The 15,451-nt window shown below is 45.4% G+C and overlaps 2 protein-coding genes across 2 annotated transcripts; one reads left to right on the top strand and one right to left on the bottom strand.

Moving 5' to 3' along the window:
- tbc1d10b (TBC1 domain family, member 10b) lies at positions 1 to 8,902 on the top strand. The gene is made up of 10 exons (XM_079177956.1): positions 1 to 304; positions 1,223 to 2,317; positions 3,112 to 3,211; positions 3,314 to 3,421; positions 3,976 to 4,082; positions 4,404 to 4,518; positions 5,323 to 5,388; positions 5,474 to 5,663; positions 5,762 to 5,916; positions 6,060 to 8,902. Exons 2-10 carry the CDS (start codon positions 1,242 to 1,244, stop codon positions 6,954 to 6,956), a joined length of 2,814 nt encoding a protein of 937 aa, XP_079034082.1. The 5' UTR covers positions 1 to 304; positions 1,223 to 1,241; the 3' UTR covers positions 6,957 to 8,902.
- Positions 8,903 to 9,993: 1,091 nt separating this feature from the next.
- Positions 9,994 to 14,584, bottom strand: mylpfa (myosin light chain, phosphorylatable, fast skeletal muscle a). Its single transcript, XM_079178168.1, has 7 exons — positions 14,431 to 14,584; positions 13,725 to 13,823; positions 12,376 to 12,451; positions 12,171 to 12,275; positions 11,461 to 11,539; positions 11,319 to 11,367; positions 9,994 to 10,828 (listed from the first exon to the last, which is right to left on the bottom strand). Exons 1-7 carry the CDS (start codon positions 14,431 to 14,433, stop codon positions 10,727 to 10,729), a joined length of 513 nt encoding a protein of 170 aa, XP_079034294.1. The 5' UTR covers positions 14,434 to 14,584; the 3' UTR covers positions 9,994 to 10,726.
- Positions 14,585 to 15,451: the final 867 nt, after the last annotated feature.

Raw genomic sequence — 15,451 nt, 5'->3', positions numbered from 1 at the left:
CATTCGGCTAGCTAGCTAGGCTAACAGAAACAGCTATCGGCGCTGATGCTAATAGTTACATTAGGCTAAACAAGCTAACTTAGCTTAGCTGGTAACTTAGCCAGCGAGCTCGCCGATTGCAAGGCGTCTGCGCCTCCAGGTCCTCGCCCCCGTTCAGCGGTTCCTGGTCCCGGGTCTCGCCCTTTTTCGTTGTTTCATTTCACTGAGGAGGTTGCGGAGCCGGAGCAGTGGCGGGGGGAGCGTACGGGTAGGAACCCCCCCTGGCTATCCAGGCGGACGGATCACAGTGACACGCCGGTTGTGGGTGAGTTGAGCAGCCGAGCTGAAGTTGCGGTTGACTGGGGCAGCGGGGTGGACAAGGCCGTGGACGCATTTCGGCCAGGGCCTGGCAGCACTCAGGGAGGGAGGGAGTGAGGGTGTTGACTATTAGCTATTAGTAAACCACATCGCTCCTGTGTGCTGAATCGGGAAGTTGAGTCGCTTCGAGAAAGGCCTCGAGAGAGAGGATATGACAACAAAGTGGCTGGTGTTATTAACTGTTAGCATGAAGCCGATAGCCGTCTGGAACCACCACGATACACATTAACATGCTTCATCAGCAAAGTACTGGACCACTATGTTTTGTTGATAACGTTAAATGTCAGTTCACTGTTATATCTGTAGAAGAAACGTATAATCAGGAAGGTGTTTGTGTCACCATGGCTAACCCGCTGTAAAAGTAAGATAGTGTTAAAGCGAGATATAGATGTCAGCGTTTTTCTGGTGTGATGAGATGTATGCTTTCATGTTTATATCATCGTAAAGTATGTATATATGTATATGTAGCTTGTTACATTATTTCTGCTAACATTATTATTTGCAGAAATAATACATCAAGAATATCACATTTGAAGTTACAAGTAAAACCACTGACAGTGGATTGGAGTTACACGGCTGACAGTCTGCTGCTTCTCCTATTGTATTCTCTGATCTAATTTTAAGAAGAGGAACTCTGCTCTTATGCTTTATAGAAAACGGCTCAAAGATTTTCATACACTTTAGTCATCTGTTGCATCAAGCGTTGACCTTTTTAAAGTTTCCAGGGTCCTGGCTTGTTGCTGAGAGGATTTGCATCTCTATCCACTATATAACAAAAGGTTTAGGTTTTATTTATTGACTGAACTGACAGCTGCTCTCTAGCAAAAGAAAACTGATGTCTATCATTTTCTCTCTATTTGTAAAGGAGAGATCAGAGTGGCATCATGGCCGAACTCTTCACCCTATCCCCATCACCCCCTGCGTTGGGTGATCCTCATGCAGTTCCATCCATCCCTCCATCCTCCTCAGCGCAGCCTGCTACCAACAGCCCTGCTCCAGAGCCCGCCAGGGAGATGCCTTCGCCCAAGTCTTCCCTCTACAATGACAAAGCTTTGACTGGAAACACTCCTGCAGCGCAGTCGGAGGGTTCAACCTTTACTCCCCCGCCATCCTTGAGTCCTCTCAAACTCACTGCTGAGACCCCTCTCACATTATTGGTACACGAGGCTGCTCCACAGACGGAGGACTCGGCAGGGAAAGCTGTGGAGACTGGAGCTCATGTTATGAAGCAGGAAACCATGACCAGTGACCCACCAGCTGCAGAGCTCTTTAGTACTGAAACAGAGACCCCGGCACTGTCAAGTGAGCCATCAGCTCAGAGCGAAGTGCAACAGGCATCCCCCTCTCCTGATCTCAATCCTGGTCCTAATCTCTACCCCAATGTGCATGTCACACACAATCCAAATCCTGTCATGGAAGCTGTTCATTTTACAGCGGGACAACCCCGAATCGCCCGAATCGCTGCAGCTTCCAATCCAGCGCCTGCTCCTGCTCCTGCTCCTGCTCCTGCTCCTGCTCCTGCTCCTGCTCCTGCTCCTGCTCCTGCAGAATCCACCGATACGGCAGCATCAGCAGCAGCTGAAGAGGAGAAACCTCTGCCACTTCAACAAGCACAAAACCCTGAAAGTCAGCCTCTTCCCGTGTCCCCGAAGCCTGACACTCCCATTGAAGCAGGGAAAGCAGAACCGCCCAGCAGCCCCACCAGTGCCGAACACCCCAGCCCGACTGTCCCAGTGATCCAAGAGCCAGCCTTCCCGCTGCCCTACCCCAAACCCCGGCCGGCCCCCGACACCCTCAGCTACCTAGAGTCAGCCAGCATGATGTCGGGGACGTTGGAGTCTCTATCTGGGCTGGGAGAGGACGGCAGCTCTGTGGGCTCCGACTCGGAGGTCAATGGCATGTCTGTCAGGCGCACTGATAAATATGGCTTCCTAGGTGGGAATCAGTACAGTGAAACAGGGTGAGTGTTGTGACATCAACTAATGAAGCTCCCGTCCACTGTACAACATATTGATCACTGTATGAAGTCATTATGTCTAACAGATAGGTCTGAGATATTCTGAACTGAGAGATGGTTATTCATTATGTTTGTTTGAAGGAGGGGAAAAAATCCATCTCTTTATTTTAAGCTTAATTTAGACATTACACGATATGCATTATGAGACTTCATTGGATTATGGCCACAGAATTGGTTTACACAGATAAACTATCTTCCTTTTAATCGGTCACTGTGCTTCAAACATCTCATTCGCTCCATCCATCCATCTGCCCCAAAGAGATAATCCTCTCCTTCCTGTCTTCTTCTTCTTCTCTGCTGCTCTAAACATATCTGTTCATCCTTTATCTCCCCTTGGTCTGACTCAGATAATGCTGAGAGCGTTTTTGTGACTCAATGTGTACTGACTGTGTGTCTCTGTGGTATCACCTCTCACGCCCATCTGCTCTCTTCCTCTCTTTTCTGTCAGATTTTGCTTCTACCTTTCTGACGAGCTAATTGCTCTTCCACTGTTGAATATAGATTTTCCGTCACTAGTGGCAATGAATTCTGGTCAATGTTGTCGTGTATCTGATGAAGTCATCATAACGTTGTGCAAATTGATGTGAAACAGAGAGCGACGTAATTCAGTTGTGCAACGAGTTTAGAATGTCAAATGTTGAAACATATCGTAGTGCAATATGTAGAGGTGTGAAAAGAAGAAGAGTACCTCCCAGTTCGGTCAGTGATTGAGTCATTTTATATCACTCACGTTACAGTGAAAAGGAAGTTCGAGTTGAAGTCGCCAGACAAAGGGAGGTGAAATGGCTCGATATGTTCCACAACTGGGATAAATGGATCAAACATCGCTTCCCGAAGGTACGCATCGGCCTTTCAGATGTGTTTTACGTATACTTGGATTGGTGATACTTGACATAATGCCAGAGCTGATACCCTGTGTGTCCTTTTTGTGCGTTACAGGTGAAGTTGCGCTGCAGGAAGGGGATTCCATCTTCTCTCAGAGCCAAAGCCTGGCAGCTGCTGTCCAACAGCCAAGAGCTCCTGGATGCCAACCCGGGAAAGTTTGAGGTATCACTGCTACCATGTTGTCTTTTTAAAACATTTTACAATTTAGCACAGATGGTGGAGGTCTAAGATTGTGTCAGTTCGTTACACATGGATTCAGGCCTGAACTCGTCTCTCTCGCTCTTTGTATTCAGTTGGTTCTAGCAGTGTTCAGAGTATTTAAGGACATTGAAGAAGCTTCAGTATTTTGGTTGAGTAACTGGCTCTAAGTGGGGACAATTGTAATGGGACGTTGTGGCTGAGCCGGCCAATTTCAGCTCCAGGGGTGCTGAAAGGACGCAGGCGCAGACCTGGCAGGCTGTAAGCCTCTTATCAGGACCGGTAATCCTGCCTGCCGGCCTCAGTGTCCACGTTGGAGGGGGGCGGTGTCTGGCCTCGGCTGGGTCTGGGTCTGGGTCCCAGCAGTCTGCTTAGTATCGTTTGTGTTGTCTGACTCTCAAATGTGTTTTCATACAGAGCTTTCCTGACTAATCCACTGTGATGGCTAATTTGGAAGCTGACTCCATCAGTTAATGAGAACTTTTTCTAAAACTTGTCTATTTATTTTTTTCCTGCAGGAGCTGGAGAGAGAGCAGGGAGAAGCTAAATGGTTGGACATTATAGAGAAAGATCTCCACAGACAGTTTCCCTTCCATGAGATGTTTGCTGCTCGCGGTGGCCACGGGTAAAAAAAAAACAACAACAACACAACATCTGAGTAAACACAAATGATTGACTAACTGTTGCTGCATTCAAAAGGTTTACACTTGAAGCATAATTCCTGTTAATTTAGTTTTTACAAAGTTAGGAAAGCATTGCTTAAATCCATCCTGATGTTGCTTTACACATAAAAGAATGATCCCAGTCACTTCCACACAGTGAGGCCGACAGCCTAGTCTTCTATCAGATCGGTAGTCGGTATTGTCTGATACCCAAATATCGGTATCGGGGACTGTAAAAAGTCAGATTGGTGCTTCCCTAATATGTTTATTGTTTGCTCCTGCAGGCAGCAGGATCTGTTCCGGATCCTGAAGGCCTACACCATCTACCGGCCTGACGAGGGCTACTGCCAGGCCCAGGCTCCGGTGGCTGCGGTGCTGCTCATGCATATGCCTGCTGAGGTGAGACAGGTTCTCACACGTCACACGAGACTGTATCGTAGGTCAAATACCCGCTGCATGATTTCACATGAGACAAAAAGAATCTCCAGCGTGATTCCAGACCAGTGGGCCCTCAGGAAGACGAGTTACGTCAGTATGTAGCACACCACGCGGTGCGGTTCACGTCATGTTTTTTTGTTTTAAAGCGTGATCTCTCTTCCTGTTTGCCCCTCTTCGCTGGACACATTACTTCAGAGGGAGTGGGCGTGTGAGAAAACGAAACAAAGTGCTAAATTAAAATTAAAATAGTAGCAGACAGCACACGCTGCTGATGCTTCATGTGACCAGACCGAAACAATATCAAGCGTCTGTGCTGCAGACAGGACTCGGGTTGCAGCTGCTTTGCTCGGTCGACGTTTTTACAGCAAGGTTACCACACAGACCTGCCTCATCGGACGGTTTGAAACCTGAGATCATTCAGTGCCTGATGTAAACGGGTGTCTGCGTGAAGGTGTTCTGATCTGATGTAGTGATACTGAAGTAGCTGCAGGTTTTATTTTCTAATGACACAGTTGCTGTAGCTGGAGTGTGTCTTTTATCTACTGTTTCAAAGTTTCAAAGCTGTTCTCTGTTTAGCAGGACAGGAAGTGGTTATAGATTGTTTTCATACATCACTATATATCTCCAGAAGAAGGAAGCATGAAAAGATTTTGTCAATTATTATTGTGCACATTGTTCTATGGAGCAGGAGAGAAGAGTGGGCGTTGATGCAGTTATCGGTCTCGGTATAACCTAAACTGTTGTACTTTGGTTCCGGTTTCACAGCAAGCGTTTTGGTGCCTCGTCCAGATATGCGAGAAGTATCTTCCCGGCTACTACAGCGCTGGACTGGTGAGTGAGAGAACTCTTTTGTCAGAACGTCCTGTCAGTTTCTCCTCAGCTTTATTGACGCCATCATTTCTGTGTTTTTTTTTAGGAGGCGATCCAGCTGGACGGGGAGATCTTCTTCTCCCTGTTGCGGCGTACGTGTCCAATGGCGTACCGTCATCTTAAGAAGTTCAAGATCGACCCGATTCTCTACATGACTGAGTGGTTCATGTGCATCTTCTCTCGCACCTTGCCGTGGGCCAGTGTACTGCGTGTGTGGGACATGTTCTTCTGTGAAGGTACCATTCATATCCATATAAAACCAGCTGCTGTCTGTTTGTATTTACCTCTAGTTGGTGATGAATTCTAACTCGGTATAATCGCTCTCTGGTTGTAGGGGTAAAGATAGTGTTTCGTGTGGGAATGGTGCTACTGAAACAGATGCTCGGCTCTGTGGATAAACTGCGGGAAGTACAGGGCATGTATGAAACCATGGAGCGTCTGAGGAACATCTCACCCGACGCTATCAGAGAGGACATATTGGTACAGGAGGTGGGTGTCTCTCTCTTCTAGGACATAAACAAAAGCTGCTTCTGTTTTTACTCAGCCGCACGAGGTATGAGTCACTTTGTCCTGTAGTGCCCAGTCTAGTAATCATCACTTCCTCTGTCTGTCTCGTCTCATGTGTGGTCCAGATTATCATCCTCCCGGTGACGGAGTCGCTGATAGAGAGGGAGTGCAACGTCCAGGTGAGGAAGTGGAGGGAGTCCAGAGGGGAGCTGACGCACCAGCCCGGCCGCCGCCTTCACGGTACGAGGGCCATCTTCGAGTACAAGCGCCGCGCCGCCTCCATCAGCTCCGGCGGCAGCTTCTCCTTCCTGGGAAGCTCGATCCCGCCGCCGGGACCCCTCAGGGCCTCCTCCAGCCTCCTCTCACTCCCTGGCTTCCGCAGGTCCAAGGCTCCCTTCCACTCCCAATCCAAGAAGAGCTCCTTCTCTGGCCCCTCGGGGATGGAGGGCCTGACGCATCAGTCATCCAGCCCCAGCCATAAACCACCTATTCCTCCAGGGGCCGTTCAGAGGGCACCCGTACCCCACATTCGGAGCCCCTTAGTCAGAGGAGCATCTAGCTCCTCATATGGGCCTCCTCAGACCTCCTCAGACACCTCAGCACAGGGCCCGCCCACCACTTCGGCCCCGACACAAAGCACAGCAGCACCGCCGAGCGCTCTCCCCTCCCCTAAGATCGTCTCCGAGCAGATCACTCCCACCCTCCCCTCCCCGACGGCAAACAACACCCCGTTTCCGCCAATTCCAGATTCGAAAAAAGAAGCGGCGCCAGCGGCTGACGTCACAACCGGAGAGGAAGAGGTGAAGAAGAAGAAGAAGAGCAGAGACGACAAGAAGAAGGAAAGGGACGACGAGAAGAAAAAAATGAAGGAAAAGAAAGAAAAGGACAAGGCTGAGAAAGAGAGGCTCAGGAAGGAGAAAGAGAGGCTAGAGAAGGAGAAGAAGAAAGGGGGGAAGAAAAAGGACAAAGGGGGAGAATTGGAGGACAAGAACGGAGCTGCAGCAGCAAGAGATTCGGCCTAGTTCCCCACTCGTCATTCCAGGATAATGAAAAGGGACGCGAAACAAAAAGAGGTCAGGGGAACAAAAGACCCCCAGACACAGAACGAGTGATCAATACAAATACACGGGGTGGCTTCCTGACACGTCATTTCAAAGACTTAATGTAGTCCCGGGACTACGGGGGAGAAAACTGGATCATGGTTTTAACAGCACCTCGGGGGGCTTTTTGGCCCCTATGCTCAATGCTTTCTTTTTCACCAGGTTTAAGTGAGATGTTTTTTCAACTGGAGCACGGACTGTGAAGTACAGATTACAGTCCTTATTTCTGTTCTTTTTATTATTTTAATCCGATGGATGGCAGTGTTCAGAGAGACACTGACTCGAGGGATTGTTGAACTGAAGGTTTGCAGAGATGGTTGCGGTGCCATAGAGTATGTAAATAAGACGTCTACCTACAGCACATAGGACCCCGTTAGCGCTCCACATGCCCCCCTCGTCTCTCGTCTGTGGACTCGTTCTCTGGAAAGAAAAGAAAACCTCCTCTGAAGTCGTCTCAAACACAGGCACTGAAGGCAGAAATGCTAGTAATGTTGTTGAGGATGTATTTATTGTCGTGTTAAATGTTGTGAGTGAGTGTGTGCCTTAGTAGTGTAGTGAAATGTGTTACTGTTCTGTGTGTGGCCTCCCTGTTTTCAGTCTCCCTCTGGCTGCTTTTTTTATCCCAAATTCTTCTTGCAGTGGAATAAACCTGTTGCGGGAAATGGAGCGATGTATACGGAGGAAAAGAGGGAGAACGCTAAGAATACAACCAGGCACCACGAAGTGTGTGTCTCCGACAGAAGAAAACACAGGGAGCATTTTATTATTTTTATTTAAATTTCTAGTGTCCGAGGTTCATTTTTGCAAAAAGCGGTCTCAACATAATTGATAAACTGGTTGCGCGGAAACTTGCAATGCAGACCAAATCTTTCAAATTCGTATTATTTTGCTTTTGAAGGAACAAAATCCTACGTACGTATTTTTATTTAGCCAAATTTCAGCATGGGCAATGAACCCAGTAGAATGTGATTTCAGGCATCTTAAAAGAGAATGAAGGAAGGTTTTTGTCTTTTTTTTGCACTTGTGATTTGGTCACAAAGTAGCACTGAAGTCGAGCGCTCCCTCAGTGACGTAGAGCCGTCGGTGGGGAGTCTGCCTGGAGGACCTATAGGAAGCCACTTGACTGGAGGTGCCAGGTGTGCCAACGTAGCATTAACCTCTCAACTTTGACCTTCGGGTTCTGGTGTATTTATGTACAAAGTGGTTAATTTAATCAAATATAGTATATTATGAATTATTATTATTATTATTTTGCATCTGACTATTTTTCTATGTGAGTAAGAGACACCTGGTTGACTGGAACGGTGGCCGACTACGCGGCGTAGTTGCAGGGGGATCATCTTGATTTCTTTTCTTTGCACGCCAAGTCCTCTGCTTCTACACGACAAAAACTCGACGCATGTCTTCGCTTTTATTTAAGCTTACCGTCACTTGTTGGCGAGGTCAGCAAAAGGTTCACGAGTCTCCGGTTTACTGAAGCGCAGTATTAAATAGACTTGAGTAGATAAGACGGGCCTCCGACAGAACACACCGCGAGATGATTCAGGCAGAATTTTTGGGAGTTGAAGGTCTTTAATCGTACTGTATAATATACTAAGAAGTGATTCTTGAGCTTTGAATGGTTCTTTAATTGGAGAGCTTGAGTACGTCTGTCTCACCAGGTTGTGTTGTAACATTCATGATGACTTCTGGACTAACTCCCTAACCTATTTACACTCAGTGTTCTGTACTGTAACATATTTATGCATACATTAAACTGCACTGAACCCCATCAGTATACGATGAATAGTGCCAGGTAGTTAGTGTAAAAAAAAAGAAACATTGATGCTCTTTAACTGTACTGTTTTTGTAGTTGAGGATTAGAGGGACTTTCGTGTAATTGTAGCCAACATGTCAACTGCATTTTCCTTGTTTTTCACTTCAGGTCTTTACAAGGCTTTAGAGATACAAACATCACGCGCTCCCCTCCTCCGTTCCTCTGACGCCGGTGCATTCATAGGCACAGATTAGTGTCGCGTTAGGAAGGATAACCTGAACCCATCTATGCAAACCCGCCTCCATCACCACTGTTGATGGCGTGCGGTGACAGCAGCACTGATTTCACCAAACCCATCGTGAGGATCTGTTTGGTGTCCCGTGGGAAGAAAAGGACTTTGTGCTTCAGAAGGTTTCTTTCTGGGCCACACTTTCTGTTCCCGTGGGCTACAATATTTCATGAGCAATACATCCTCGCCGCTCATGTCTTTGGTGATAATGTCGTTTCTCTTATTTCAGAGGGCTTCGAGATGCCTCGACGATCAAAACTAATAATCTCGCTAGCTCGTGGATTCGGCTCTGCAATATTGGAACCCGTTTCTGTCAGGTCCGTTGTGCATTTCTGCATCGATCCTGAAAGCGTCGTTGATCGAGGATGACTTCCCACTAATGCAAACGCTTTAAGAAGCGTCTCCGCTGCTTATTTTCTCCCCATGCCGTTACATCTGTTTGTGTTTTTAAGTTTACATTGTCACTCTCTCTGGCGAAAGTGAAATAAAAATCATATAGCTAATTTAATTCATTCCTTCAGATCTACAACTGATGTATTTAATTGATGATGATAATGACATTTGTGATGAGTAATAAACCATAATATATTAAATCATCATGTTGTGTTTGTCTTTCTTGGTGTTTGAATGTGGACGATGTTCTGTCTGATGAATTCAACCTTGAGATCTGCTGTATTCTTGGAAACATTAAACATGTTGATGCGTTTATTTTTAACCAGCTGTCATTGCCATAATAGAAGTGGTTTGGTCATTTATGTATATTAAGCTGTGGATCAGATTTACATCTCGGGCTCCTATTTGTACATCCAGATGTAAAGACGCTCCACTAGATGTCACTATATATTCAGGAGGGATTTTGATATTTATTCCACCAGACTGGATTCCTCGCACAGAACCACTGAACAGAGACACTGTTGTACAAAAGGAAAGAGATTTTATTCACAGTTTGTCCCTTTTATTTTTTTACAGAGCAAAGGCTAGGAAGAGTCCAGCTTATGGAAAAAAGAGGATTTAATGGTTGCAGGAAGGAGCAGAGGGAAAGAAATCGAAGATTTGAATGTTTTCTTTCGGCCCTTTCTCTCCCCTCCTTCAATCTTTTTTTTGTCTTTTTTTTTCACTTTTCAAGGAAGACAAGTTGCCGTCACTTTAAGGAGGCAACTTTTTCCTTTCTAACCTGCAACTGCTCCCCCTCCTCTCCTTTTACACCCGAGAGGACGTCTTCAAAATTTAGAATGAGGTCCTCGTACTGTGTGCTCCCCCCTCCCCAGTAAACCTGTCTTCTCAGAGGGACACAGTTCATGCACACACCTCAGAGGTGGACGTGACCGGGCAGACAGAGATTTAGAGGTGAGAAGACAGAAGACGGTTGCAAGGAAAGAAAAGGTTTTTGAGAAAAGTTTGTGGATGGAAATGATGTTACAGGATCCTTTTATTGGAAATCAACCCTATTACCCATAAGCAAACATAGACACTCCATGGGCATCAGCCCTCTCATGTGCCATTGTGACAAGTCTTTGGTTTGACCACGAACGGCTGAGCACATGGGTTTACACAGAAGGTGGGCGAGGAGGAAGAGGAGGAAAGAAGAGGGCAGGGAAGGCAGAAAAGCAAAGGGATTGCTGTCTTTTATGTCTTCTAGCTTTCTCTTTACTCCTCCTTCTCCTCTCCGTGTGTGATGACGTAGCAGATGTTCTTGTAGTCTACGTTGCCGGCAATATCTGGGGGGAAGGCGGACCACATGTTCTTGATCTGAGGGAGACAATGAAGGTTGGACAGTCAGCATGGCGTTAGAATGTAGCTATACTGATATTCTTCAAAAGAATGCAACATGTTTTTGGGACACCAGTCAAGTTATCCACTCACTCTACAAAACCTTTTAGTTTTTAGCGCAAGTTGTACTTTAACGTTTTGACAACTAAACCTCTGAGTCTTGAGCAATGGATGGATTTAGTATGCAGACACACTGAACTGACATTTCCCCGTGAAATAAGGGAAAATCATCTGCAAACAATGAGACACTTTTATAGTCACTATAAAGGCAATGGACTAACAACAGAATACCCACTTGGATCCCATACTTTGTTAATTTTTTACCTTTCTTCTGTAAATTATTTCGAATTAACGCATTAAAAGCAAATCTATATGTTACAGGTGGATGATTGTCTGACTATTAGTACTTCAGAATATGTTGAATATAAGACCAGTCTGCCAAAAACGTGCAGTTCTGCAGTAATTTTACCTCCTCCTTGGAGAACCTGTCGCACTGAGTGGTCAGGAGCTCCTCAAGGCTGGAATGAGTGAACAGACAGATTTTGGGGGTCAAACAATGAATTGGACATGTGTGAATAAACGTTGAAATCGTTATTAAATAGATTGCTCACAATTGCTTCTTGATGCTTCCAGTACCCTCGGGGTCCAGGACCTTGAAGGCGGTAAGAATAACGTCCTCGGGGTCAGCACCTGACGGGGACAAGACAGAGAGGTTAGTTAACCCTAACTACTAAAGAGTAATGCAAAACTATGAAAAGGAGATTCAAAACTACCAAAAAGAGACGCAAAACAACTACAAGAGATCCAAAACACCCTTTACATGTCTGTGCCCAGGGGTCCAGTGTCTCATAACTTGTCCATGACTATACCACACAATAGAAAATACTCCATTATGAGTCCTGCATCCAAATCTTAAAGAACATATTGTGCATATTCTAATATTTTTTGGATCTATTGATATGTAAGCAGACATTTAATGTTGCAGTTGGTCGCAGTAGAGCTTATTTTAACTACTTCTGACACTGTTGGGTAGTTTAATCTGTAAGAATGCATCATATGTTATAAACTGACCATATGTTTTGTATATGAAATCTTAAAAGTAACTATTGTTGTAAATAAATACAGTTGAGTAAAAAGTACAAATTTCCCTCTGAAACTTTGTCGAGTCTAAAGTAGCAGAAAATGGAAATAGTCAATTAAAATACCTCAAAATTATACCGAGGAAGAGTACTTGAGTCCACTGTCGACTGAATGTCTACATTGTAATGTAATTAATGTGTAACACTTTGGGAGAAAGAGTTGGTGAAAATGAGACGCCCACCCTTCAGCTTCTCTCCGAACATGGTGAGGAAGACGGTGAAGTTGATGGGGCCGCTGGCCTCCTTGATCATGGCGTCCAGCTCCTCATTCTTGGTGTTGATCTGGCCTGAACAGGATCCAAAAACAAATTTGGATCAGCACAAGAGACCATGAAACAAGTAGCCACGCATGCTTTTCCACTGTAGATTCATCCCGACAGCGCTCACCCATTGAAGCCAGCACGTCCCTAAGGTCGTCTTTGCTGATGATACCATCTCTGTTCTGGTCAATGATTGTGAAAGCCTACAAAGAGGAGAAGCAGACTGTGTTTATTACTTGAAGGAAACACTTATAACTGCTGAGGTCAGATCTCTTTCAGGGACTCTTCTGTCCTCACTTTGTCCAGCTTGTGAGTGTCTGTGACGCAGGGCTTTACAAATGTTGTCAGAGGATACTGTGCAAGAAAAAGGCTGCACCCGAAAAGTCCACTCTGCCTGTGGTGGCCTTTTGGGGTGTGGGTGGGAGGTGGGTGAGGGGGTGAGGAGGGGCTGGGGGGAGCTGGGGGTGCTTGAGGTAGCCCCGAGTCTTTCCTTACATGTTAATTTGGGAAAGCATCATTAGGGAACAGCTGTCTGATCCACTCTGAAACTTAATCTCTTGAACTAGAACTCATTTCTCATCTCTCCCCCTGCCTTCCTATTCCTTACTCTCTCTCTCTCTCACACACACACACACACACACACACTCACACACACTTGCACTCGCTCTGACGGATACGAAACACATCCCTGCTATCTTTCCATCTGTGCAACGTGCTAAGTTCACCTCAATCATCGGGTCATACATTCCCAAAATGGCACTGAAGACGCCCATATCACTTATCGCAGGAGGCATGTTTCCTCTGTTGCCAGCACATATCCCTTGACAACACGTTATAAACACCGACACCATCTTTATCCAATCTTTTGGCAGCACGGCCTTATCAAGTTTAATTTGCCTGACCTTACTGAACCCCAACACACGCCCTTCACACTTACTCTTTTCTCCTTTTGGTCTGTCTCTGCTTTTTAAATGACATTAATTGGAGATTAAACACGCATGAACGTTTTGAAAACATCAACTGTCCTCTTTTCTTTCCTCTCCTCACATTCTCTGATCTGCATCACAACGTAGGTCCAGTTGTTCTGTTTGGTCTCGCAGCCTTCAGCCTTAAAAAGATGTTTGAGTGACAGCTGGGGGTTTGGGGGGGGTCAAAGGGGAACGATATGTGGAGAGCTTCAAGTGGTGACAGATAGGAGATATGCTCCTCCTAATGACATTCTTGTGCTTATTGAATTGTCAGGGGAGAAGAGGAGGTGCACGCAAAATAGCAACTGCTGTGAAAATGGATCCAAGAGCTGCATAACAAAACTCTAATTTGGTCCAAGAAATGTAACTGAAATCTTTACATCTATGTGTCTGTTCATTAACTCGAAAAAAAAAACACAGATGTCTGCTGCTCCCTGATGCTCATACGGTAGAAAACGAGGCTCTGCTGCAGCGATGGAGTGTCGCTGTGTGGCCGGACAAACCTCACCTCTTTGTACTCCTGAATCTGGCTCTGCTCAAACATGGAGAAGACATTGGAGGAACCGCTGTCTGATGCTGCCTGCCTCCTCTTTGCCCTTTTTGGTGCCTGGAGGACAAACACATGAGTGAAAACCTGAAGAAAAAACTCACAGGGATGCAACTGAGTTCCAAACCTTTTTGGTTTGTAGCCCCTAAAGATTAAACGATGTATACATTCATATATATCCACCAAAAATAGGTATTCTAAACATCTTTCATTGCCATTGTTTCATTTGAGTAATTGTTAGAAGACAAAAAGGGTAAAACTACAAAAACAGATATCAAAATTGTGGAGCAGAACAATTTTCCTTCCAATCAATCATGTCCCTCAGATTTATGTCAAGAGGTCATAACCTCCAGGTTGAGAATATGAGATGCATTTGGGTTGTTTAGTTATCCTCCAGATGTATGAGTTTAGCATGCAATCTGAAGTGCAAACTAGAATTTAACAACCCAAGCATCCTTAAAACTGCATCAACAACAACTGCAATTATCCAACAATCCACAAAAAATGATTTACTGGAAGTGATGACAAAGGCTCCCATCTTTTTTAAGTTAATATTATTTCAAGCTTCCACAAAAAAAAAGAAAAAATGTGGATAAGAGTTAATCCATAGGGTTGGTTTGATATTTCCACCAGAAGAGTGCAGAGATGTGGGAAACCTGGTACTCACCATCTTGAGACGGTATGAGTGGAGGTTTGGCTGATCAAGGAGGAGAAGACAGTATGAAGCCGCATTTTACGGACATCCCCGGAGGCTTATATACCCCTCCGCAGGCCGGTCTAACTTTAGCCACAGCCTCAAGTTTGGATGGGGATAAAAAAGAGAGAGAGGGTGAGCTGGGGAGAGAGAGAAGGGGGGAGGAGAGAGCGAGAGGATGGTCAAGGATGAACTGATGGCTAAAGGGAAGGAGACGGATTGGCTGGGGAGCGTATCACCTTACAGGAGATCAGAAATAGACCCGGGAGTCTTGGAATTAAGTAAACCTGATAGCTGAGGGACCATAATGGAGGTTGGCAATCCCACGTGGACTAATAAGGACATTCGGGACATAGATGCTTGTTGGACCGGTGGACACTGTCCCTCCACCCTCCTTCTGTCCACCTCCATCTGCCTGCAGTGAGGAGCAGCAGCCACTGGCTGACTTTATTTTTGGTTTGTGATGTCCATTGCTATATTACGGACTGAGATTCAAGCATTCTATACGCTCAGCAGCCGATGAAGCTCTTACCCTGTATGTGCACAGCTCCGCGCGCTTATTTTAAGTTGTAATGATGCTCATGTCAAATCTGGGATTTTGCCATAGATGATATGATGGAGGAAGCTCTGTAGTAACAGAGTATCAACTTATTATCATCTAATGTATCATCTCATCAAAATATCTCTTCTCACAAAACAAACAACATGGAAGAACGAATATTTATAGTTTGTCTTTGAAAAACTGCACACCGCGTTATTTAAAATAACTGGGGTGAATTAGAAAATCTATCTTTGGATATGCATGCCCACATAGAATTGTGTGCGTGTGTGTATAAGTATAAATTACATACTGTAACTTCCTGATGCATTAATACTTACTGGGCTTCACTTTATCAAAGAGACATCTTTAGTTATTATTATTTTTCCTTTTTCCCCTCTTATTTGTCATAATTAATTTGGGGTATTGACATAACGTATTAATCTAATTAATGAC

This window comes from Pholis gunnellus (genome assembly GCF_910591455.1).
Source record: "Pholis gunnellus genome assembly, chromosome: 17".
Taxonomy (NCBI): domain Eukaryota; kingdom Metazoa; phylum Chordata; class Actinopteri; order Perciformes; family Pholidae; genus Pholis; species Pholis gunnellus.
The sequence above is the reverse complement of the archived record's forward strand: the minus strand, read 5'-3'. Positions and strand labels throughout refer to the sequence as shown.

Coding starts and splice junctions, on each gene's coding strand:
- mylpfa (XM_079178168.1), bottom strand. Junction 12,452..13,724: donor AGATTCAGGAGTACAAAGAG/GTGAGGTTTGTC, acceptor TCCTCTTTGTAG/GCTTTCACAATCATTGACCA. Junction 11,368..11,460: donor GGAAGCATCAAGAAGCAATT/GTGAGCAATCTA, acceptor CACTCATTCCAG/CCTTGAGGAGCTCCTGACCA.
- tbc1d10b (XM_079177956.1), top strand. CDS start 1,242: ATGGCCGAACTCTTCACCCTATCCCCATCACCCCCTGCGTTGGGTGAT. Junction 4,083..4,403: donor GCTGCTCGCGGTGGCCACGG/GTAAAAAAAAAA, acceptor TTGCTCCTGCAG/GCAGCAGGATCTGTTCCGGA. Junction 5,389..5,473: donor GCTACTACAGCGCTGGACTG/GTGAGTGAGAGA, acceptor GTTTTTTTTTAG/GAGGCGATCCAGCTGGACGG.